Source organism: Poromitra crassiceps, assembly GCF_964638095.1.
Source record: "Poromitra crassiceps genome assembly, chromosome: 22".
Lineage (NCBI taxonomy): Eukaryota > Metazoa > Chordata > Actinopteri > Beryciformes > Melamphaidae > Poromitra > Poromitra crassiceps.
Genome location: NC_139647.1, coordinates 14,936,740 through 14,964,239, shown reverse-complemented (window position 1 = coordinate 14,964,239; position 27,500 = coordinate 14,936,740). Strand labels below are relative to the sequence as shown.

Genomic DNA, 27,500 nt, shown 5'->3' with positions numbered 1-27,500 from the left:
TGGTATACAGTATAAGTAAACTAGTGGTATAAGTAAACTAGTGGTATACAGTATAAGTAAACTAGTGGTATACAGTATAAGTAAACTAGTGGTATAAGTAAACTAGTGGTATACAGTATAAGTAAACTAGTGGTATACAGTATAAGTAAACTAGTGGTATAAGTAAACTAGTGGTATACAGTATAAGTAAACTAGTGGTATACAGTATAAGTAAACTAGTGGTATACAGTATAAGTAAACTAGTGGTATACAGTATAAGTAAACTAGTGGTATACAGTATAAGTAAACTAGTGGTATACAGTATAAGTAAACTAGTGGTATACAGTATAAGTAAACTAGTGGTATAAGTAAACTAGTGGTATACAGTATAAGTAAACTAGTGGTATACAGTATAAGTAAACTAGTGGTATAAGTAAACTAGTGGTATACAGTATAAGTAAACTAGTGGTATACAGTATAAGTAAACTAGTGGTATAAGTAAAGTAGTGGTATACAGTATAAGTAAACTAGTGGTATACAGTATAAGTAAACTAGTGGTATACAGTATAAGTAAACTAGTGGTATACAGTATAAGTAAACTAGTGGTATACAGTATAAGTAAACTAGTGGTATACAGTATAAGTAAACTAGTGGTATACAGTATAAGTAAACTAGTGGTATACAGTATAAGTAAACTAGTGGTATACAGTATAAGTAAACTAGTGGTATACAGTATAAGTAAACTAGTGGTATACAGTATGTATGTCCCCCATCACCGATAGGAAGACGTTGAAGGTGTGCAGAGATCTTGATCACTAGCAGTGTCATTTTGGAAAATGCCTGAATTAAATATTTTGTCAAAATCCAACCAGAGCTGCAACAAATGTGCATATTTGTGCACATACAGTATGCTTTTCATCTGGCATGCATCACCTCTCATACTGCACTCAGGATATAAAACTGTTCTTCCTACAGTCAGCGTCAATATGGCCATTTCATTATTTACGTTATCCTTTATTCATCCCCATGGGGGAATTCATAACGCATGGTCCAGTGCTTTGAGACAATTGGAAGCACTGTGTGGATCCAACTGTATTATACTTTATTATTGTATTATAATATATATATAATTTATTATTATTATACTATAATACTTACAGCACGTGGTTTTATATCAGCCAAGCGCCAACACTCCTCTCTCTCACATTTTCAAACAATATTATATTAATGTGTGTGTGTGGGTGTGTGTGTTTGTGTGTGTGTGTTGATTCCAGGTTGCAGCAGTTGGACCGCCACTGTCAGACCAGTGCCCAGCAGGTGTGCGAGCTCCTGTCCAAACAGAACCAGCTGATGCAGGAGAGATACACACTCACTGAGGAGATGCAGAACCTACGCATAGAGGTGCACACGCACACGCACGCACACACACACACACACACACACACACACACACACTGCATAGTTTCATTCACTTTTTTATTAAATTAAATTGTGAGTGTTTTCTCTCCAGAATGGTATTATTGTCTCCAGGTTATTAAAATCAAATGTTGGTGGGTTCGGAGAGCACACATTCCTTCCTTTATGACTTCTGCTGTCGTCTGGGTTTTGGATGTGCAGGAAAATCTCCTTTATGAGAGTCAAGCCGAGGTCCACATCCTGTTCTGATCCAGTATCAGAGAAATACTGCTTATATTGAGTGTGTGTGTGTGTCTGTCTTTGCAGCTCCCCAGCACAAGACGAGCGCACACCCTCTCCACATGAGTCTCTCCTCCTCCTCCTCATCATCATCATCATCCTGGATGTATTTACTGGTCACAGTAGAAATCTTCTGTTAAACAAACTATCAATATTGTGCGCTCATTTTTAGCCACTGGCATGTGCAGTAGTGCAAATGTGCTCCACTGCGCCGCCTTATTATAGTAATGATACAAAAACAAACAAAAGGTGATTTGTCTTTTGTTTGTACATTTTATTTTGTATTTGTATTTTGATCCCAGTGTGATGTGCAGGACATAGAGAACTGTGTTTTTTGTGTTAAAGGTTTACTGTATATGGCTTAAAATCTACATTATTTAAAAGAAGAAAAGCATTTTACATTATTTTCTATCATGAGAATTCAGGTTACAATTTTATTTTTTTGATTTTGTAACGGATAGTGATATTAACAGGTTTGATTGGTTGATATACCACGTTGTGCTATAGAGCTTTAAATATGTTTTTTAATCGATGTATTTCATGCATTTTCTTTTACATTTTGCACAAAATCAATGTGATTAATTTAAAATAATTTGCAGTTCCCTAGGTGTCTATTGTACAGTAACATAATGCTTAATTGAGGCTATAGGAAAGTGAAGCTGAATCATAATACACTTTTAATAGGCTGTGTTGAAGGTTACAGGTTAAAAATACAACAACCGTTGCAGTAAATGTTTGTTTACTGTTTGTTTGAGCCACAGAGCAAACAAGGAAATCCGCACACCTTCATAGCAGATTGACATAGTGCTTTATTGAAGCTGTCTGTAAGAAGGAACATAATGTGCATCCCTATCATACATTTGATGTGTAAAAATACTAAGGATGTACAGTGTAAAAAACAGCTTCCTGTTGATGCTCATTGGTTGTACACATCCTTGTGGCTCCCCCCCCTGGTCAGTAGCACTGGGTCTTGATAGGATGAGGGACAGAAACAGGCTTTAGCTGCGTGGTCTTTTCTGTGAATCTCTCTGGATTCACTTGGTTTCCCGATATGATCTGAAGGCGTTGACTTCATCTGTGCTCTGTTGACTTGTAACAGAACAAAGTTGATTTCAGTGTTACGATGCTTCTGAGAGCGGTTACGATGGTTACGATGCTTCTGGGAAACACGGCCCACTCTGCTAACAGCTGGCAACTGTCAAGAAATGTCACACGAAACGGTCAAGCTAGATGGACATTCAATTCAACGTCAATTACACGTCATCTTTTTGGACGTGTCTCTGCCATTTTGTGTTTGCCATTTATAAATAAATGCATTTCATGCTTGTTCATGTTAATAATCATGATGATAATACACTAGTACCAGAGATAGAAGGGGGGAAGGGATTCTGTCATATACGCAGAGATAGGAAGTAACTAAAGTACAAATACTTTGTTACTGTACTTAAGTAGGATTTTCAGGTATCTGTACTTTACTGAGTATTTATTTTTCTGACAACTTTTTACTTTTACTCCCTTCAATTTAACACAAATATCTGTACTTTCTACTCCTTGCATTTCTACTCCTACAACCTCAAAAGTGACCGTGGCCTGAATACTGATAGGCAGCAAGCCAACTCTCTGTGCCACCAGGCCAGACTTCTTAAGAAAGGGTTTCTCAGGGCTTTAATCAAAGTATAGTCTTTATGCATCTTAAAAGATGTTTTGAAGGGATCTTATACGTTTAATAGTATTTGAATTATATTAATATGACATGAGTTTCTATTCGCCTGGCACAGAAAATACTTTTTACTTTTATACTTGAGTACATTTCAGAGCCTGTACTTTTTACTTTTACTTGAGTAATTAAGTTGAATCAGTACTTGTACTTTTACCAGTCTTTTTTTACACAATTAACTTGTACTTGAGTAAAGAAAGTGTGTACTTTTCCCATCTCTGCATATAAACCATGAAAATCTTCCTTTATTAAGAGCAGCTCAAGTCTTTGAAAGGATTCTTTATTCAAATACTATTGAGTCTGGTCTGTAATAGATGTACAATACAGTAGAAACAGTAGCAGCTTAAGAGTGAACACTCGGTACGGTGTCAAACATCTCACATACTGTGGATTCACACCAGTGGGCACTAGCATGGAATAAAGCTGTGAGGAGGCTGCACGCATCCACTATAAGTACCTGTTTGACGGAGACCAAGTGGAGTTACTGATAGGTTCCCACCACTAGTTCATAGCGGTCCTGCAGTTCTAACGGGCAGTAGTGGCTGCAGTAACAGCACACTGTGCAGTGTGCATGGCTACAGTAACAGCACACTGTGCAGTGTGCATGGCTGCAGTAACAGCACACTGTGCAGTGTGCATGGCTACAGTAACAGCACACTGTGCAGTGTGCATGGCTGCAGTAACAGCACACTGTGCAGTGTGCATGGCTGCAGTAACAGCACACTGTGCAGTGTGCATGGCTACAGTAACAGCACACTGTGCAGTGTGCATGGCTGCAGTAACAGCACACTGTGCAGTGTGCATGGCTACAGTAACAGCACACTGCACAGTGTGCATGGCTACAGTAACAGCACACTGTGCAGTGTGCATGGCTGCACTAACAGCACACTGTGCAGTGTGCATGGCTACAGTAACAGCACACTGTGCAGTGTGCATGGCTACAGTAACAGCACACTGCACAGTGTGCATGGCTACAGTAACAGCACACTGCAGTGTGCATGGCTACAGTAACAGCACACTGTGCAGTGTGCATGGCTACAGTAACAGCACACTGTGCAGTGTGCATGGCTACAGTAACAGCACACTGTGCAGTGTGCATGGCTGCAGTAACAGCACACTGTGCAGTGTGCATGGCTACAGTAACAGCACACTGTGCAGTGTGCATGGCTGCAGTAACAGCACACTGTGCAGTGTGCATGGCTCCAGTAACAGCACACTGTGCAGTGTGCATGGCTACAGTAACAGCACACTGCAGTGTGCATGGCTGCACTAACAGCACACTGTGCAGTGTGTATGGCTACAGTAACAGCACACTGTGCAGTGTGCATGGCTACAGTAACAGCACACTGTGCAGTGTGCATGGCTGCAGTAACAGCACACTGTGCAGTGTGCATGGCTGCAGTAACAGCACACTGTGCAGTGTGCATGGCTACAGTAACAGCACACTGTGCAGTGTGCATGACTGCAGTGTGCATGGCTACAGTAACAGCACACTGTGCAGTGTGTATGGCTACAGTAACAGCACACTGTGCAGTGTGCATGGCTACAGTAACAGCACACTGTGCAGTGTGCATGGCTACAGTAACAGCACACTGTGCAGTGTGCATGACTGCAGTGTGCATGGCTACAGTAACAGCACACTGTGCAGTGTGCATGGCTACAGTAACAGCACACTGTGCAGTGTGCATGGCTACAGTAACAGCACACTGTGCAGTGTGCATTGCTACAGTAACAGCACACTGTGCAGTGTGCATGGCTACAGTAACAGCACACTGTGCAGTGTGCATGGCTACAGTAACAGCACACTGTGCAGTGTGCATGGCTACAGTAACAGCATTGCCTCCTCCATTTCTACACCAGCTAGGCCATATCTTAGCCTGGTAGCCGTATCTGGCATGTGGGACACAATTGCCCAGGTCCTGCCAACTTAAGACATCAAAGCAACATCAAATGTATCAGTTGTATGTGGGGAGATGTGCTTTCAAATCCTCATTTTCTAAAAAGAAAAAAGTTGAATCAAATTCCTCTGAATCTCGTAAAGGAAAAGTGGTGGATGTGAAAGTGCTGTGGCCAAAGCTACAAAGCGGTATTTCATTAACTCTGGTTTTTGGCGTTCAGTGCGCACATACACCTAGAACTCAGTTGCTCGCAGACCTGGGTCAAATCAGAGCTGAAATCCTTCCAAATACTTGGAGCATTTGCTTGAGCCTGTCGGGAACGCCAGCTGGGTAGAATTTGTACTAATTTTGAACTCTTCAGCCGCTTCAGTTGTGCCAGACAGGCTCAATCGATCAGAGAAGTATTTTTCATAAGAGTTCTAAGTGCTACTTTGACTCAGGGCAGATAGTACGTACGGACAGAGGAGAACTACAGCACGCAGGCCAGCATCGTCCCTTTCTACTCTGCCACAAAGCGTCTTTGCCACAAAGCGTCTTTGCTAGCGTTTGTTTCTAGGAATTTAAGGGATGTGCAAGATCAAGCTTCATGGAATCAAGAGCTAATGTGTGGTTTAAGAAATCTCTCAAAAGGAAGGAGGAGGCATGTACAGTCTTTTCAGAACAGTCTTTACCTTAACTGCTGTATGAAACAACAAACCCCCTGACTGCTGAACTCCAAAACAAAACAAAATGACAATCAAATAAATTAAATAAAAAAAAGAAATTCAAGTTATCCATCAACGATAAGAATAAAAACATTCAAATAAATATATTGGAATACAATTTTCTATGCCTAATAAGAGCAAATCCCCTAGTACTCCTTAAATCACTGTCATCCAAATAGTTTTTTTTATTAACGGTGAAATCTTAACGCATATGAACATAAATATATATATATATTTTTTAGTGCAGATCTTAGTCAATGGCGATTCCAAATCTTTGATCATAAAATTCCTAAAAACTGGGTCAATTCATTGACTCTGAAGTGCCAAACAATAAGGCTTTCCAGGCATTTGAAGACAAAGAAGTTGAGGGGATTTGAAATCCTATTTGAGCGCGATCTGACTGGAAGACAAGATGACTGAACAACCACAGAGTCCAGACGAGAGACATGACAGCACACATTAAAGAGAGGAACAGTCCAGGGATGGATATATATATATATATATATATATATATATATATATATATAATAAACAAAGAAAACAACACAATACAGTGACCCTATCGCGCTGCCTTCAAAATGCAACTTGAGACGTGTCCACGACTTGTTCATCGTCTGTCTCTTATTACAATCGAACTCTGCATCTCTGTCAACTTTCTCTATCATCCAGTCTTGACTTACTTCCCCACTAAAGCACTCGCAGTACTTTGTCTTTTCTTGCTTTCTTTCTGCACACATTTCACCTCCTCTTTTTCTGCAACACATACCTTCATGATAAGATCACACCAGAGAGGAAGTTAACATCAATATCCAATGACACTAGACGGAATGTGTTTTCTAAGTAAGGAAAACACCTGTGTGTGATCATTTTGATGTGACATGAAAAGGTTTTCCTACGGAGATCGTGTATCTGAACTGTGCAAATTTACGCAAAGGTAAAAAGTATACATCTTTTTTCTAGAATTTCACACCAAAAGCAATGGTGACGGTCTTGATCCAAGACGACTACCCCCTACTGTCCCTTTAACGTGTCCTGTCACCTCATCCCTACTGTCCCTTTAATGTGTCCTGTCACCTCATCCCTACTGTCCCTTTAATGTGTCCTGTCACCTCATCGCTACTGTCCCTTTAATGTGTCCTGTCACCTCATCGCTACTGTCCCTTTAACGTGTCCTGTCACCTCATCCCTACTGTCCCTTTAATGTGTCCTGTCACCTCATCCCTACTGTCCCTTTAATGTGTCCTGTCACCTCATCCCTACTGTCCCTTTAATGTGTCCTGTCACCTCATCGCTGTCACATTTTGGTCACAGAACATAAAAACAAACCAACATCATTACAATAAACCATGGAGCAGGAAGGCAATCCGCTTTCCCTCCTACATTCTTCGGCCATTTTTCTTCTTTTCTAGGTGCCTTGTTCACTCAGTCCTATGACTGGTCAGAAATAACAATATTTTTTTTTATAGAATAATGTAACAATACAAAAAGTTAAATATAAAACCAATGAATAGAACAATAAATAGGACATTATATATTATAGCCATTGCTGTGATTGGTGTAAACCCATAACTGTTAATGCATACCTCCACAAAGACCATAACGTCTTATCAAAATTCATAATCTTTCACAAACAACTCACCGGAAACAGAGGATCAGCGAGTACTGAACTGTGTTACCCTTAATCATCACTATGTCATAGGTTATCACATTATAATATGCCATATCGTATCATTGTTGGAGCGTCCGCCTGTACAATCCCCTCCCAGCCAATACCCAACCCGCCATCTTGGATTTCCCTTTCACTCGGGTCAATCTGTTTCCTGCACGATGACGGAGAAATACAGGCGTGTGTTTCCAAAGCCATGATAAAGATATGTCACGATAAAGCTTTCCATCATGAACACAAAGTACCATTCCCCCCCTTTTGGGGCAGTGGAGATTTTGAACTGAGGGACTTTTAAGACTTTTTAGAAAATTCAAAACCCCCCCCCCCAGAGAGAACATTCCAAATAACCAGCTTCCTCTCATTTTCACCCCTGTTTTGACCGCTAACACGGCCACTTCGCATTGCATTGTAGGTAATGTAGTCAAGCTCAGGGTTTGAGGAGCTTCCAGCCTAGAGAACTGCTGTGCTTTGATGTGCCTTCTTAAACACACACCCACCACACTCACGCAGAAACAAGCATGGCATCCCAGTATTGTCTTAAACTAGAGTTGATGTATAATAGTTGTATAGTAGTAGCAGTAGAGATGTAAGAGGTGGTTGATGTTTCGCTGGCGCCTGTATAATGACCTGCAGAATGACCTGTATAATGACCTGCAGAATAAAGCTAGTAGAGTAGCACCTGGTTTTAGTAATAGCAGTAGTAGAAGTAGTAGTAGTAGTAGTAGTAGCAGGAGTAATAGTACCTGTAGTAGTTGTAGTGGTGGTAGTAGTAATAGTTGAAGTAGCAGCAACAACAATAATGAATTGCACTGAGCAAACCTGAGTCAAATCCTGCTCGAGCCTGTCTATAATATGAGGTGGGACGGATTACAGTATGTTTCTTTTTTGACAATTCAATTGCCTCCACTATGCCAGGCAGCTTCAATCAATAGTCAGACCCAAGTCTGTCTGCGAGTCCCAGTATCTGTGTGTCTGTCTGTTAGAGCCTGAGAGTCAACCGGTAATGGCAGTTTGGATTGAACAAGACTTAAAATACCGCCTCTACGTCATGCCGATTAGAAGCCACACCCCCTCTTCCTTATAAAAGCATCAGCTCTGAACTCACTTGATGAGACGACAACTTCACGCGTGTGTCGGACGTGTTTTTGACGTCAAAGCACAGCAGGCCACTGGCCAAGCTCCCTTCATTAAAGAGGCATTACGCACTAACTGATCACAGTTCAGGTGACCTACGTTTTGCAGTGCAGATTAACTGATCACAGTTCAGGTGACCTACGTTTTGCAGTGCAGATTAACTGATCACAGTTCAGGTGACCTACGTTTGGCAGTCCGGATTAACTGATCACAGTTCAGGTGACCTACGTTTTGCAGTGCGGATTAACTGATCACAGTTCAGGTGACCTACGTTTTGCAGTGCAGATTAACTGATCACAGTTCAGGTCACCTACGTTTTGCAGTGCAGATGAACTGATCACAGTTCAGGTGACCTACGTTTTGCAGTGCGGATTAACTGATCACAGTTCAGGTGACCTACGTTTTGCAGTGCGGATTAACTGATCACAGTTCAGGTGACCTACGTTTTGCAGTGCAGATTAACTGATCACAGTTCAGGTGACCTACGTTTTGCAGTGCGGATTAACTGATCACAGTTCAGGTGACCTACGTTTTGCAGTGCGGATTAACTGATCACAGTTCAGGTGACCTACGTTTTGCAGTGCAGATTAACTGATCACAGTTCAGGTGACCTGCGTTTTGCAGTGCAGATTAGGGACTACATTTACCTGGGAGTTTGTAGGCTACCTGTGGAAAAGCACTTCTCCAAAAAGGGAATCACACAGAAAATGCAAGAAAGCAAAATGAGAGGGTGATGAGGTGAAAACAGGAGGAGGAGGAGATGAGGAGGAAGAGAAGGTCCAGATCCTTTCAGTCAGGCTGGGTAGTAGGTCCAAAGCTGCGGGTCTTGTTGTCCCACAATGATGACCTCAAAACCAGCTGTGATGATGTCACCACAGTGGCCAGTTCATTCCCGCCCGCTGGCAGAGTAGGAGAACTGCGGGAAATGTGGTCTTCTCTCGTTGTCCAGACAGTCCATCCCTTCCTCATCAACTAGAGTAGAGAGGAAGTGGAATCAAATCACTAACCGCCGTCATCGCTACGGCTTTACTGCTTTACTGCTTTACTGTTCAAAGTCTGTCAGCTTTAGTATTTGATTAGTTTGGGTGAACTACATTAATGTCTTACCCTTCTCATATACTGCCTAATCTATCAATATATTTGTGGATTTTACAATTGTAATATGGCATAATTATAATCCAACAACACATTACAAAACTCGAGACTGTTTCTCTTTGATGTGTCACAAACTAACTGAACAACAAAACAAGTGGAACCTTGCATTAAAGTCGACCTGAACGCGTTCGTCACGTGCATATGAGTCCGTTTCAGACTGAAAACATAGTTTGTCTAAGATGACAGGTTGAGAGGCGGGTCATAGTATCATGTCGATGATTTTATTTGACAATTCTGGGGACTGGATTGGGCTTTGGCCAAGCCTGACGTGTTCCGCCTCCAAATCGAGTGGGATTCAGTGTGTTGTGGCCCTCCCCTCGGGAAGAGCCTGGTGACGCGAGGTGAGTGGAGCTCAGCGAGCCGCAGGCAGCCAGCTGCCTTCGTGTTGCCGAGCGGAGAGTGCAGCACGTCGGCCTGGAATCTCCGAAGTGCAACCCCTGACAACCAAGCTCTCGGATGCGCGCACCATTATCGCTGCTGTAAATACGACATCCCTGGAATGCGCGTTTTAACGAGCCAGTTACATTTCTTTGCATTCATGTTTGTTCATGTTTCTAACAATTGGCCAAGTTAGTACGTAGTTAGTTTATGGGATAGGAATTCTGCCAGATGACAGGCACTAGGCGCCATTTTCTACTTCATTTGGAAGAGAAAAGTATCCTGAAATGAAGATTTGATTGACAGCTGCATGTTGTGATATGATTGGTTGAAATGGGGTAGAAATCTGATAGTACTAGGTGACATCAGCAAACTGTACATTACTGTTATCAATGAAATCTTAAAAAATGAACTTTTGATGTGAAAAACTAAAGAAATTAGATTGTTGTGATTTTGTTTGCATACATTATTAAATAGGTGCACTGCCTACCCAGGTATTTGAACTAAAAGAAAAGAAAAGTCATTTTTGGGTTCAGCTCGACTTTAACTCTGAGAAACACAGATCAGTTGGGCTCATGAATAATTCAGTGATGAACATTTTGAAACTGGTAGCTTTATTGTAAAAGCCTGTGAAGAACTGCATGTGGCCCGAGGATTATTACATGCACACACACACGCACGCACGCACGCACGCACGCACGCACACACACACACACACACACACACACACACACACACACACACACACACACACACACATCAAATTTGCAGAGATGCTCACAAGTCATTTTTTGCAAGTCTCAAGTCTTTGAGCTCAAGTCCAAGTCAAGTCTCAAGTTTCTTATGGATGAGCGTTCTATCATCTGCTGCATGCCATCCGGTCTGCTTTGAACACTGCATAGCTAAAATGAAGGGATTCAAAGCATGTACTGTATTATCCTCACTCCTTTATCTATTAGAATACAGTATCAGCATTGATTGGATGACATCAGTATAGATTTCCTTAAGGTTAATGCACCCAAAAAAAAAAAAAAAGATTGTTCACAAGTCCCAAACCTCAAGTCCAAGTCAAGTCTCAAGTCTTTGAGGACGAGTCTCAAGTCAAGTCTCAAGTCACTGTGAGTGAGACTTAAGTGCGACTCAAGTCCAAGTCCTAAGTCCAAGTCCCCATCTCTGCAAATTTGACATCTCCCCTTCACCTTTACAAGGCTGCAAATGTTCTCAGAAGTGAAGAGAGACAGAGAGAGAGTGACAGAGAGACAAAGAGAGAGAGTGATAGAGAGACAAAGAGAGAGAGTGACAGAGAGACAGCGAGAGAGAGTGACAGAGAGACAAAGAGAGAGTGATAGAGAGACAAAGAGAGAGAGTGACAGAGAGACAACGAGAGAGAGTGACAGATTGACAGAGAGAGAGACTCACATTTCTCTGGTGGCGTTATTGTGATGGTCTGGGCTGTGAACTCTTCGTCAAAGTATCTGGTGTCTGTCTCTGATGCCACCTGAGGCTTGAACGGAGGGAGCAGCTGGAGAGGAGGAGAGGAGAGGCGAGCAGGAGAGGAGGGGAGAGGAGAGGAGAGGAAGAGGAGAGGAGATGAGAGGAGAGGAGAGGAGGGGAGAGGAGAGGAGGGGAGAGGAGAGGAGAGGAGGGGAGAGGAGAAGAGAGGAGAGGAGAGGAGAGGAGAGGGGAGGAGAGGGGAGAGGAGAAGAGAAGAGAGGAGAGGAAAGGAGAGGAGAGAGGGAAGGAGAGGTAAGGAGAGGAGAGGAAGAGAGGAGGGGAGAGGTGAGGAGAGGAGAGGGGAGGAGAGGTGAGGAGAGGAGGGGAGAGGAGAAGAGAGGAGGGGAGGAGAGGAGGGGTGAGGAGAGGAGAGGGGAGATGAGAGGAGAGGGGAGAGGAGAGGAGAGGAGGGGAGAGGAGGGGAGAGGAGATGAGAAGAGAGGGGAGAGGAGAGGAGAGGAGAGGAGAGAGGAGAGGAGAGGAGATGTGAAGAAAGTGGTAGCGTTATTCAGAGAGCAGGGAAGAGACTGTTGCCACACAGCACCTGGGTTACACACACACACACACACACACACACACACACATACACACACACACACACACACACACGTGTTCATGTGTGAGACACGTACTAGAAGGTGTCACATAAGTTTGTGCCTTTGTGTAACCCCCCACAGTTCATTGTAATATGACTGTTTGAACGCAACTCTACAAATCAGTCATGTGTATTTTAGTGAGGCAGTAAATCAGTCGTATATTTTAGTGAGGCAGTAAATCAGTCGTGTGTATTTTAGTGAGGCAGTAAATCAGTCATGTGTATTTTAGTGAGGCAGTAAATCAGTCGTGTGTATTTTAGTGAGGCAGTAAATCAATCATGTGTATTTTAGTGAGGCAGTAAATCAGTCATGTGTATTTTAGTGAGGCAGTAAATCAGTCATGTGTATTTTAGTGAGGCAGTAAATCAGTCATGTGTATTTTAGTGAGGCAGTAAATCAGTCGTGTGTATTTTAGTGAGGCAGTAAATCAGTCATGTGTATTTTAGTGAAGCATTAAATCAGTCGTGTGTATTTTAGTGAGGCATTAAATCAGTCGTGTATTTTAGTGAGGCAGTAAATCAGTCGTGTGTGTTTTAGTGAGGCAGTAAATCAGTCATGTGTATTTTAGTGAGGCATTAAATCAGTCATGTGTATTTTAGTGAGGCAGTAAATCAGTCGTGTGTATTTTAGTGAGGCAGTAAATCAGTCATGTGTATTTTAGTGAGGCAGTAAATCAGTCATGTGTATTTTAGTGAGGCAGTAAATCAGTCATGTGTATTTTAGTGAGGCAGTAAATCAGTCATGTGTATTTTAGTGAGGCATTAAATCAGTCGTGTGTATTTTAGTGAGGCATTAAATCAGTCGTGTATTTTAGTGAGGCAGTAAATCAGTCGTGTGTATTTTAGTGAGGCAGTAAATCAGTCATGTGTATTTTAGTGAGGCATTAAATCAGTCATGTGTATTTTAGTGAGGCAGTAAATCAGTCGTGTGTATTTTAGTGAGGCAGTAAATCAGTCATGTGTATTTTAGTGAGGCAGTAAATCAGTCGTGTGTATTTTAGTGAGGCAGTAAATCAGTCGTGTGTATTTTAGTGAGGCAGTAAATCAGTCGTGTGTATTTTAGTGAGGCAGTAAATCAGTCGTGTGTATTTTAGTGAGGCATTAAATCAGTCGTGTGTATTTTAGTGAGGCATTAAATCAGTCGTGTATTTTAGTGAGGCAGTAAATCAGTCGTGTGTATTTTAGTGAGGCAGTAAATCAGTCGTGTGTATTTTAGTGAGGCAGTAAATCAGTCATGTGTATTTTAGTGAGGCATTAAATCAGTCGTGTGTATTTTAGTGAGGCAGTAAATCAGTCGTGTGTATTTTAGTGAGGCATTAAATCAGTCGTGTGTATTTTAGTGAGGCATTAAATCAGTTGTGTGTATTTTAGTGAGGCATTAAATCAGTCGTGTGTATTTTAGTGAGGCAGGACAGCGAATTGTAAAATCAACTGAAAAACGTACTGAAAAAAGGTTAGCAATGTAAATGTAACTTTACTTTACTTTACTTTATTGGCATTTAGCAGACGCTTTTATCCAAAGCGACGTACAGAGATTATGTACAGCACAGCAATAAAAACAGATAGAAAAACAGTAAAAAACCAGCAGCAAACAATATGTATTAGACAGCAATAATAATTCATTCAATGATTCATAACACAATCAGGTGAAACAAAATATCAAGTGTATACAGTTCAGTGTTTAAAAAAAACAGTGAATAGGTGGTGCATGAGGAGATCAGTCAGGGGGGAATCAGATGGGATCTAAAAAGATGTGTTTTTAGTTTTTTGCGGAAAGAGGGTAATGTTTCTGTGGTTCTGATTCCACCTTCCACCATTTTGGTGCAAGGTGCGAGGTGTGGGACTGCACCTCAGTCGTGAGGTGCAGCGATATGGTCCATGAAGCGGCGGAGGGGCGAGACGGCCTGCACTGGTGGAGCGGAGGAGGGAACGGTGGGGGGGTTTGGAATTTGATCATGGATTGTAGGTATGGAGGAGCTGTGGAGTGAACTGCCTTGAAGGTCAGTACTAAAGTCTTGAATTTGATGCCATTTGTATTAAAGGAGGGCGTGCTTCTCCATACCTTTCAGTGGTGGCTGGTGAGCTTGGAAACAGGGGAGGAAGCTAGTGCGGCACTAGCCCCTTTTCCTTTTATAAAAGTAAAAGGTTTTCTGTGCAAGGCGAATAGAAACTCACGTCATATTAATATAATTCAAATACTATTCAACTTAAAAGGTCCCTTCAAAACATATTTTAAGATGCATAAAGACTATACTTTAATCGTCTAGTCTTAATCACTATGGCCCACTAGCTCAGAGAGTTGGATTGCTGTCTAGCAGTTTGGTGCTTGTGGGTTTGAGCCACAGTGACTTTTGAGGTTGTGGGTTCGAGCCTCAGTCAGTTTTGAATGTCGACAGCCAGAGGAAAGAGTCATTTAAAGCCCTGAGAAAACCTCATTCAATCAGTCTGACTTGGTGGCACAGAGAGTAGGCTTGCTGCCCGGCAATATTGAGGCCTCAGCCACTTTTGCGGTCGTGGGTTCGAGCCTCAGTCAGTTTTGAATAATGACAGGCAGAGGGAAGAGACAAGAGCGCCCGGAGAAGAGCTGTGAGTGTGAAGGGCAGCTGGTGGTGTGAAGGAATAATACACACAGTGACACTGGGGCCAGAGGTTGTGGGTTCTAATCCCGTTCCGCTGGCACTGCCTGGAGCTAAGGGGGGGGATGTTCTCCCCCCCTGACCTCTGCAGAGACATGAGCAGAGGGTTATGAGACAGAAAACCACGGAGAGCTGAAATTTTACTGACATCGGAAATATGTTTTATGTAACTGTTCTGGTTGCTCCTCCTGGCTGCTGCTAGGCATAAAAATAACTTTTTGAAAAACTGCTCTAGACTCAGTATATGACATGTCTGGATCTCTTTGCAGTCTGTCCACAGTGTCCATTTCAGTGGATCTGTAGGAGGCTCTGTGTCGCTCTGTGTATCTGCCTGTAGGAGGCGCTACGCTGGTGATGTTAAAGACAGGGCAGTGCTGTAATATGTCTCCTCCATCAGGAATCGAACCAACAGTCTACCTGTCAGACAGAGACAGCGACACAGCCGCTCAGCTGAGTGAGCTATGAGCTGTTGGGAGTTAAGCTTCTGATTTCTACACACTGTATTCACACTGACAATAACACAACATAAAGAGTGAGACAGGTGAGATTTCTACCAGTGAGTTTAGCTAGAGTCAGGGACTGACTAGTCTCCTTCATCAGCTTATTTATATCAGTGTTCAAACTACTGGTGATGATAAAGAAGGATCACTGCTGCAGCTTATAATGTGAGTACTGCCCAAAAAAATGTGGGCGTTTTTTTTTCCCGTGTGCGCGCCATACCTGTATACAGTGTGGCATAATTGTGCTTTAAGTAAAACAGTTGTCTAATGGTAAAGTAAAGGCGAAATGAATTATGCAAAGGACAAATAATATGAAAACGAATAAGCAAGAATATGAAAATGAATTAAAAAATGCACATTTTAAATTGCATTTTGCAAATCAGCATCAGTCTTTCATTTGTCAAATTAATTAATTTAATTTAAATGGCTCATTTATAAGCATTTTTATTAATAAGGTTTATAAATAGTTTTATCAAACAGCTCATTTAAAAGCATTTTTTTCTTCTAGAAGCCGTCTGGAAGGTGATGTAGCCTACAGTAACCTAAGCGAAAAGCACATTAGATTGTGCACAAAAGAAATCCATGCAGTCAGCAGAGAAATCCTTATCCAAAGCAAAAGATTCCCACCAGGAATAAAAGAACAGACACCGAATTGGGCACTGGGTGGGCAATTTTTCTCTCTCTCTCTCTCTCTCTCTGCTGTCCTCTTCCCCCTTACGTCTAGCTTGACGGTGCAGCTGAGCTGATAAATGCCGACTTGTTCAACGAGCAACAGGTTAGCGGATGTGATAGATAACATCATTATCAGTACAGGGGGACACACTCTCAACAGTGCTGCTGCATCAACATGTTAGTTACATTCCAATTCATCAACTTTGGAGCGTTATTTACCCCCCCCTTCCCGACATCCTAGGTTGACATGCTTCGTCCCAATCGATTCCTTATTTCTTCTAAATTATTAGGCTACAGACCGCTTTATAGATCCACACTGTTACAGCAGGCAACATCAAACTTAAGTTAGTTAGTTAGTCTGTCAGTAAAAGGCTTGATGGATGAACAAATCAATCAAAAACACTTCACTACGTCCAACATAGGCTACAAGATTCGTTGCAATTTGCTATGCAAATTGCTGTTTCGTTCCACGCTGGTTCCGCGCTGCCAAATTCAGTTAAAAAATGTGCGAGTTTAAGATCGCCAAATGGCGGGCTATTCAGCATAAAACAATATAATACGAAAAAGTAGCACTGCTTGGTGGACGCCGAATTTAGTAGAAGACCCGGATAACTCGAACTGAATTGACTTACTTGAATATCCATGCAGTCTGTAGCCGGTGCGAGTGCAGCCGATGAGGTTAAATTATCCCAGTGTTTGCTTGTGAGCCTGTCCTCCGTGTGAACCACGCTGCCCTCTCTAAACTCCGCGTAATACAATGCAACGACTGTCTGGCTTGTGAGCTAACTTACTGCTTGATAATATAAAAGATAGGTTAATAGGAAAAGAGAAAGAGGAAAATATAGGTGCTACTGTCTGTAAATCTATCTATTAGCCTGTCAGGTCTTCATTTCCTGTATTTCCAATGGAGCGCTGCGGATTCAACACGATTTTCAGACGTAGGCTATTCAGCATTGGACAATACAGAATGTCAATCACTGTCAGCCATCTATCCAACCAACAACCAATTAGATTTCACCTGGTTTAACCAGGGTAAGGGCGTGCGAACCTCCAGCTCAATGTGATTGGTGGGAAAACACATCACTCTCACGTGTTTCTGTCAGGTTTCTGTGAATTGCAAGTGTTTTTCAACCAATCATATTTTTCATTAGATAAATGACCAAATAAATAAACACCCACAGGGCGAAGTTTTTTTATCTGCCTACTAAAGGCTGGGACCAGGGCCAGAGTGACTCTCTGCATGGAGCTCTCCTTTCCATCAGTTCAGGTCACTGTTGTTTAAGCATATAAGAATATAATGAATGGAAAAATGAGCATCTGCACATAAGAAAAAACACATTTGATTGATATTTTATTATAAAAAAAAAATTGAAAAATGAAAAATATAAAAAATAAAAATAAAAAATTATAATTTTTTTTTTAATATAAAATCCCCAATCTAATAGAGGAGGACCATCCTCCTATGCCTCACTGGAAAAACCTCCTCTGATACCTTTTTATCATAGACACCCTGCCAGTCCATTCCAGAGAAGAAACTGTGTCTCATGATTTCTTTAGCGTCCTCTGGTCCACCACCAAGCCTAGAGAAGAGGAGAGGAGTGGAGAGGAGAGGAGTGGAGAGGAGAGGAGTGGAGAGGAGAGGAGAGGACAGGAGAGGGGAGGAGAGGGGAGAGGAGAGGGGAGGAGAGGGGAGGAGAGGAGAGGAGAGGAGAGGAGAGGAGAGGAGAGGAGAGGAGAGGAGAGGAGAGGAGAGGAGAGGAGAGGAGAGGAGAGGACAGGAGAGGACAGGAGAGGGGAGGAGAGGGGAGAGGAGAGGGGAGGAGAGGAGTGGAGTGGAGAGGAGAGGAGAGGAGAGGAGAAGAGAGGAGAAGAGAGGAGAGGGGAGAGGAGAAGAGAGGATAGGGGAGGAGAGGAGAGGAGAAGAGAGGAGAGGAGAAGAGAGGAGAAGAGAGGAGGGGGGAGAGGAGAAGAGAGGAGAGGGGAGGAGAGGAGAGGAGAGGAGAGAAGGAGAGGAAAGGAGAGGAGAGGAGAGGAGAGGAGAGGAGAGGAGAGGAGAGGAGAGGAGAGGAGAGGAGAGGAGAGGAGAGGAGAGGAGAGAAAAATACTTTAAAATAATGGAGCCACATTTTCTCTCAATACTAAAGAACAAAACAGAGCTGAAAGTTGACAAAACTGGGTATTATTATTATACAATAAAAATATATTTTTAATGACGTTTGGTTTTTCGCCCCAATTGTACTTGGCCAATTCCATGTCCCGGTCGTTGCTCCTGCACTACCTCTGCCGATCTGGGGAGAGCTGTAGACTATAGCATAGCTTCCTCCGGCACATGTGCAGTCACCAGCCGCTTCTTTTCACCTGACAGCGAGGTGTTTCACCGTCACCATCACACCTTATTAGTATCAAAACTAGAAATCCTCCTGTCGCTCGCTGCCTCACACGCTGCTATAAAAAAGACCTGAATTTATCACACTTTGTCCAGTGGCATCCTGCCCAAACACACACAAACACACACACAAACACACACACAAACACACACACAAACACACACAAACACAACCCCCCCCCCCCCACACACACACATACACATACACATACATCCCCGCCCACACACACACACACTCACACACCGTTTGTTGGGGTCTTTGATGAGCAGGCCGGCGAGCAGCGACTTGGCGTCGGTGGACAGCGTTCGAGGGAACTTGATGTCGTCCATGAGGATGAGCTCAAACAGCTTCTCGTGGTCCTGGTTGTAGAAGGGCAGCCGGCCACACATCATCTCGTACGTCACCACGCCCAGACCCCACCAGTCCACCGCACGGCCGTAGTCGTTGTCTTCCAGGACCTGAGGACGGTGGAGACAGAGAGAGACGTTTCCTTTTTCACATTTCAGGGTTGTTGCTGTTGTTTTCTTTACGGGGACACTGCTTTTATTGGACGTCTGTTTTTTTTTATTCGGCATTTAGTTTATTGGACACTGTCCCCGAGGTCTTCTGTCAGACAGACAGAGGACACTGTCCCCGAGGTCTTCTGTCACACAGACAGAGGACACTGTCCCCGAGGTCTTCTGTCAGACAGACAGAGGACACTGTCCCCGAGGTCTTCTGTCAGACAGACAGAGGACACCGTCCCCAAGGTCTTCTGTCAGACAGACAGAAGACACTGTCCCCGAGGTCTTCTGTCACACAGACAGAGGACACCGTCCCCGAGGTCTTCTGTCAGACAGACAGAGGACACCGTCCCCGAGGTCTTCTGTCACACAGACAGAGGACACTGTCCCCGAGGTCTTCTGTCAGACAGACAGAGGACACCGTCCCCGAGGTCTTCTGTCACACAGAGGACACTGTCCCCGAGGTCTTCTGTCACACAGACAGAGGACACTGTCCCCGAGGTCTTCTGTCACACAGAGGACACTGTCCCCGAGGTCTTCTGTCAGACAGACAGAGGACACCGTCCCCGAGGTCTTCTGTCAGACAGACAGAGGACACTGTCCCCGAGGTCTTCTGTCAGACAGACAGAGGACACTGTCCCCAAGGTCTTCTGTCAGACAGACAGAGGACACTGTCCCCAAGGTCTTCTGTCAGACAGACAGAGGACACTGTCCCCAAGGTCTTCTGTCAGACAGACAGAGGACACTGTCCCCGAGGTCTTCTGTCAGACAGACAGAGGACACTGTCCCCGAGGTCTTCTGTCAGACAGACAGAGGACACTGTCCCCGAGGTCTTCTGTCACACAGACAGAGAGTGGGGAATCATAAGGTGAGTCAATCTGCTTTAGGCTTGAGGGATAAAAACTAACCCGGTTCACAGAAAAGGGGAATAATTGCAACGGCACAGATGAGGAGGGCTGAAGTGATCAATGGTGGTCCCAAACACACACACACACACACACACACACACACACACACACACACACACACACACACACACACACACACACACACACACACACACAGGTAAACATCACAGGGTGGCATGTCTTCAGAGGCCCCTGTTACTTTAGAAGCATGTCAGATGCCCCCTGCGCTCCCTGCCAGCTGTCCCTGGCACGGCCAGTCTTTCCTGGCAGGGCCAAACAGGAAAGTCCCTGGACGGGAACGCAGCAAAGGCCCGCAACACGGAGGGTCGAGGCCATTCGTATACCTCCAAAGCGGCTAGCTGCCTGCGCTACTGCAAGCTGCTGCTTTGTGTGGCGGAGAAGTGGACCAGGGAAAGAAACCCCTCCGATATCAAAGTGTTGTTGTGCCTGGGCTGCTCTTCCACTCTCTCCTCTCACGCTTGAGAGGTGGAGAAGGAGGGAGCAGGTATCTCAGGTAGCCTGGTTAACATCATGTGGCCAGTGATGAAGATGTTAGAGCGTGATGAATGCTGGCGTGTGTGTGCGCGCGTGTACGTCTGGTCATGTGTGTGTGTGTGTGTGTGTGTGTGTGCGTGTGCGTGCGCGTGTACGTCTGGTCATGTGTGTGTGTGTGTGTGTGTGTGTGTGTGTGTGTGCACGTGTACGTCTGGTCATGTGTGTGTGTGTGTGTGTGTGTGTGTGTGTGTGTGTGTGCGTGTGTGTGTGTGTGTTTGTGCGCGTGCGTGTGCGCGTGTACGTCTGGTCATGTGTGTGTGTGTGTGTGTGTGCGTGTGTGCGCGTGTACGTCTGGACATGTGTGTGTGTGTGTGCGTGTGTGCGTGTGTGTGTGCGTGTGTGCGCGTGTACGTCTGGACATGTGTGTGTGTGACTGACAGACAGACAGATAGGCAGGGGTTGGACAGCGGCCAAAGTGGCACATGCTGCACATCTCGCCAATAATAACAACATCTCTCCGCTGCTAACAAGAGGAGCCTGGACACACGCTAACACACGTGAACGCTAATGCTAACACGCTAACAGACACATACAAATGTGCGCACGAGGCATGGGCGCAGGCCCAGTTCTACGGGGGTGCAAAAGCATGCATTGCACCCTTATTTTAATTGTCTGCATGCTCAGTTGAAAAGTTAAAAAAAAAAAAAAAAAAAAAAAAAAAAATTTTTTTTTTTTTTTTTTTAATAAATGCTACAGCTGCACACTTACTGTTTAAACTTGAATTATCGTTGTTGTTTTTGTTTGTTCTTTGATGTGATTTTATGGCTTTTTGGCACCTATATGTAACCTTTTAAGGTTGAGATAATTGTATTATCATTATATGGTCCAAATATTTCAGTAAAGCACTTGAAACACTTGAAATATTCTTGCTTGGGTGGTATCATTCTACTTGAAATGATGGTCAAATGCATTATTTTTAGTAAAATAACATGTCAAATTTTTCGGGCGGCCGGCCTTCGGCCGGGCATCTGCACCCCTTCCTATCTTGGATGCACCCTTAGTCATCTGGTTCTGGAACCGGCCCTGCATGGGCGGATATGAGATTTTGACCGTATGATAACCTAAGGCAAAAATACCACGGTTTCACGGTATTGCTCACAGAATAAAACATACATTTATACATATATATATATTCTGGGTCATCATCGGTCTACATTATGGACTTGTTCCTGACTAGCTGATGTTTTATTTAGTTCCTTGGATATATATATATATATATATATATATATATATATATATATATATATATATATATATATATATATAGAACAGGGCTCTCTTGAATACTCGATTCTGATTGGTCAATCAACAAGATTCACCGGTCATTATTTCTCGACAACCGACCGCTGCTCTGCCACACCTGGATTAATCAGTTGATAAGAGCATTTTGTCTGCAGACACTACTAATTAGGCCAACCAGTTGCAGCTGTGGTGTCTTGTGTGCCAATTACGAATGAAACCGCTTTGTCGTTGAAAACGCCATTAAAAAATCTATTTGAATAATTATTTTTGTCAGATTACTGAAATAATTTAGTTGTAGGCCATGTTCTAAGCGGGATAATGTATAGTGAGCCGGTGATTACTGGAAATAATGACCTTCAGGTGAATGATTAAGCCCTCCGCTGCGCGTCGGGCTCAATCATTCACCTGTCGGTCATTATTTCGCCAGTAATCACCGGCTCACAATACATTATCCCTTACATATATACCTCCAAAGCGGTATATATATATATATATATACAGTATATATATCTCACATCTGTCTCACATGCAGAAACACATGCAGAAACATGCGACATCAAGATATTTTTGACACAATGAACTTTCTTGACAAACTATACAGTAAGTCATAAAATCAAAATTCATATCAAAAGATGTTTTTATATCAAAGAATGAAGTTGAGTTTGAGTGGGGTGGTCAGTAGTAGTAGTAGTAGTAGTAGTGTCATTAGGAATATCAAAATGTGTAGAGACAGGAACCAAAAACATCATAAAAACATAGTTAGGAAAGTGAGAGTAGAACAGAGAACAGAATAGAATAATAGATTCAAACTCCTTCTTATCCAAACATCAGGCTGATTGACTCCAAAAACACAACAAATCTTCAACCTTGAAGATTTGTTGTGTTAGATGAAAATACGTAATTCTTTACTTCAAATTTAACCGTTTTAAAATCCTCGCTTTGTTTGAACCTTCACTTCAAACCGTTGAACCTCAGATTTCAGGCATCTGAAGGTTTCGGCGGTCTCAAAGATATGATATAATATGATATACAGCCATGGGCTTCAGCTGAGGGTCTATCGTCCGCTCTAGCTGTCAATGATGTTGGACTCCACAGAAAGCTGCACGTTAACTGACTGAGCTCAAACACTCAACTGATAAAGATGCAGGCAGCTGGCTCAGTGTGTGCATGTCTGTGTGTGTGTGTGTGTGTGTTCTATGTGTGTGTGTTATATGTGTGTGTGTGTGTGTGTGTGTGTGTGTGTGTGTGTGTGTGTGTGTGTGTGTGTGTGTGTTCTATGTGTGTGTGTGTGTGTGTGTGTGTGTGTGTGTGTGTGTTCTATGTGTGTGTGTGTGTGTGTGTGTGTGTGTGTGTGTGTGTGAATAAAAGTTTGTGCCTGTGTGTGTTCTGTGTGTGTGTGTGTGTGTGTGTGTTGTATGTCTGTGTGTGTGTGTGTGTGTGTGTGTGTGTGTGTGTGTGTGTGTGTGTGTGTGTGTGTGTGTGTTGTATGTGTGTGTGTGTTTGTGTGTGTGTGTGTGTGTGTGTGTGTGTGTGTGTGTGTGTGTGTGTATGTGTGTGTGTGTGTGTGTGTGTGTGTGTGTGTGTGTGTGTGTGTGTGTGTGTGTGTGTGTGTGTGTGTGTGTGTGTGCATTAAGCTGATCACCCTCCCTGCTTGGCAGCAGCACAGTAGCAATAGGGGAAGTGACTAAGCGTGCCGCCAGCTCCAGATACACTATTGATTTGTACGGCTGGAGGGATAACACTGGCTTAGACTGCTGGGAGACTGTCAGATACACACACACACACACACACACACACACACACACACACACACACACACACACACTGTCAGACACACACACACACACACACACACACACACACACACACACACACACACACACAACACACACATACAACACACACACACACACACACACACACATATAACACACACACACACACACACACACACACATAGAACACACACACAGGCACAAACTTTTATTCACACACACACACACACACACGCACACACGCACACACACACACACCACAGACACTCGCACACAGCAGATGGAATATTTATCCGTCCTCATCAAATTCAGAAAGTTTTGAGAGTCGAGGCAAAACTAGGAGATGTTTGGTGTCGTTTCATCCCCTGCAGCTAGGGGGAGGGACAAACACACGCACGCACGCACACACACACACACACACACACACACACACACACACACACACACACACACACACACACACAGTGCACTTTATGAAATTCAGAGCAGCTTACAAGGCTGTTTTTCGTACTCGGGCTGCGTGTTGTGTGTGTGTGTGTGTGTGTGTGTGTGTGTGTGTGTGTGTGTGGTGGGGTGGGGTGTGTTGTGTGTCCTTTGTACAAAAAAAATGGTACACAAACGTATACAAATGCAAGCTGTCCACTTGGGCATCCTGTGTGTGTGTGTGTGTGTGTGTGTGTGTGTGTGTGTGTGTGTGTGTGTGTGTGTGTGTGTGTGTGTGTGTGTGTGTGTGTGTGTGTGTGTGTTGTGTGTGTGTGTGTCCTAGGACCAGAAGATAGTGGTGGCAGCTCGGTTGCAGGCAGGGAGCAGATTAATCCACACAGAGCCAGAATGCTGCCCCACAGCCGTAGGCATGGGAGTGTGTGTGTGTGTGTGTGTGTGTGTGTGTGTGTGTGTGTGTGTGTGAGTGTGTGTGTGTGTGCGCACGCGTGCGTGTGAGTGAGTGTGTGTGTGTGTGTGTGTGTGTGTGTGTGTGTGTGCGCGCGCGCGCGCGTGTGTGTGAGTGAGTGAGTGTGTGTGTGTGTGTGTGTGTTTAAAAGAAAGGGAGACAAGAAAAATAGGACACGTTTGAAGAACAGGAAAATGAGAAGAGCATAAGTTTAATTAGGAGAGGAGAGGAGGAGAGAAGGAGAGGAGAGGAGAGGAGGAGAGAAGGAGAGGAGAGGAGAGGAGGGGGAGGGGAGAGGAGGGGAGAGGAGAGGAGGACAGGAGGGGAGAGGAGAGGAGAGGAGGGGAGAGGAAGAGGAGAGGAGAGGAAAGGAGGAGAGGAGGAGAGGAGCCTTGAGGGAGAAGGTCTTGTCCTGTCCCGCTCCCTGTTGGAGCAGCCATGTGGAGCAGCAGCTCGTTGCTGCTCGCGGGACGCGGAGCTTTGGCAGCCTGGGCAGGACTGGATGGGACGGGCACACAGCCTGTGGCTCTGCAGCCCCCATACCCAGCAGGGTACAGGGTGCACACACACAACACACACACACACACACACACACACACACCTGAACACACATTCACATCTTCTTGTTGGCGGTGATACCCCGACAATCGTACACTATGATAATGCGGCACCATGTCACCACCATGGCACCACCATGGCACCACCGTGTCACCACCATGTCACCACCATGGCACCACCATGGCAGCACCGTGTCACCACCATGTCACCACCATGTCACCACCCATGTCACCACATGGCAGCACCGTGTCACCACCATGGCACCACCGTGTCACCATGGCACCACCATGGCACCACCATGTCACCACCATGTGACCACCGTGTCACCACCATGGCACCACCATGTCACCACCATGTCACCACCATGGCGTCACCATGTCACCACCATGGCACCACCATGTCACCACCATGTCACCACCATGGCACCACCATGGCACCCACCATGTCACCACCATGGCACCACCATGTCACCACCTTGTCACCACCATGGCACCACCATGGCACCACCATGTCACCACCGTGTCACCACCATGCACCGTGGTGTCACCACCATGGCACCACCATGTCACCACCATGGCACCACCATGTCACCACCGTGTCACCACCATGGCGTCAGCATGTCACCACCATGGTACCACATGTCACCACCGTGTCACCACCATGGCACCACCATGTCACCACCATGGCACCACCATATCACCACCATGTCACCATCGTGTCACCACCATGTCACCACCATGGCACCACCGTGTCACCACCATGTCACCACCATGGCACCACCATATCACCACCATGTCACCACCATGGCACCACCATGTCACCACCGTGTCACCACCATGTCACCACCATGGCACCACCATATCACCACCATATCACCACCATATCACCACCATGTCACCACCATGTCACCATCGTGTCACCACCATGTCACCACCATGTCACCATCGTGTCACCACCATGGCACCACCATGGCACCAACATGTCACCACCATGTCACCACCATGGCACCACCATGGCACCACCATGGCACCACCATGGCACCAACATGTCACCACCATGTCACCACCATGGCACCACCATGGCACCACCATGGCATTTGTGCCCGGCTGCTTACTGTCAACATCTCCAGGTTGCTTAAAAGCGTCAGTGGTCTGGTGTGTGACGAGCAGGAACGTGGCTGCATCACAAGCACATTTCTCCACCAGGGCATCCTGCGCTTGTTACCGTCGATACAAAACGGTGAATTTCTCTCCGCTGGTTCTCAATGTTCTCTCTCTCTCCCTCTCTGCCTGCTCCTCTCTCGCTCTCCGTTTACACACATAAACTGTCAATGTTTAGACACAACTGACAAAAAAATATATATAATATATAATATAATATAGGCTGCTGGACAGCCATCCTCAATCTGAGTGTTTCAATTTGAAATGTGAAATGTGAAAATGGAACGGATGTTCTGTGTGCCGTTCTGTATGCCGTAAGAGGCATACAGTAACATTAAGGAGGCATAATACCGTAATATGACAACTTCAAATGTTTGTGTTTATTATGAAATGAAAATGAAGACAGTCATTTATGTTTTTCACGTCATTGCTGTGCTGTTGTTGTTTTTCTTATGGGAAAGTGGCCTTTATGAAAGAGTTTGTGACAGCGAAGGCCAAATAAATAGCCTTAATAATAATAATAAATAATAATAATAATATTAATAATAATAATAAATAGCCCCGCCCCTAAAGAAATTCCCGGCCTGTTTAGGAGATTGATTGATGCCGACACATTTGTGATTATTCCTCAATGTATGATCAATGCTTTAAAAGGTAACCATGGTTACCACGGTCCCATGTTTATGAGACGTTACAGTTACAGTAAAAAAAAGTAAGTACATTTCACATACAACACACACACATCAACTAAATACAGATACAACACACACACATCAACTAAATACAGATACAACACACACACACACACAACACACACACAACACACACACACACACACACACACACACACACACACACACATCAACTAAATACAGATACAACACACACACATCAACTAAATACAGATACAACACACACACATCAACTAAATACAGATACAACACACACACACACACACACACCCACACACACACACACACACACACACACATCAACTAAATACAGATACAACACACACACATCAACTAAATACAGATACAACACACACACATCAACTAAATACAGATACACACACACACACACATCAACTAAATACAGATACAACACACACACCATCAACTAAATACAGATACAACACACACACATCAACTAAATACAGATACAACACACACACATCAACTAAATACAGATACAACACACAACACATCAACTAAATACAGATACAACACACACACATCAACTAAATACAGATACAACACACACACACATCAACTAAATACAGATACAACACACACACATC

At 44.1% G+C, this 27,500-nt stretch overlaps 2 protein-coding genes across 2 annotated transcripts in view; one reads left to right on the top strand and one right to left on the bottom strand.

Moving 5' to 3' along the window:
- Positions 1–3,506, top strand: part of sdccag8 (SHH signaling and ciliogenesis regulator sdccag8) — a 75,179-nt gene extending 71,673 nt beyond the window's left edge. Inside the window, exons 17-18 of the mRNA XM_083658445.1 lie at positions 1,254–1,380; positions 1,702–3,506. Coding sequence (XP_083514571.1) covers positions 1,254–1,380; positions 1,702–1,740 — 166 coding nt within the window. The 3' untranslated portion in view covers positions 1,741–3,506. The remainder of the gene's footprint in view (positions 1–1,253; positions 1,381–1,701) is intronic.
- Positions 3,507–9,679: 6,173 nt separating this feature from the next.
- LOC310796368 (RAC-gamma serine/threonine-protein kinase-like) overlaps positions 9,680–27,500 on the bottom strand; it is a gene marked incomplete at both ends in the record, with an annotated part of 63,503 nt that continues 45,682 nt past the window's right edge. Inside the window, 2 exon segments of the mRNA XM_083658558.1 lie at positions 9,680–9,765; positions 11,746–11,848. Coding sequence (XP_083514684.1) covers positions 9,680–9,765; positions 11,746–11,848 — 189 coding nt within the window.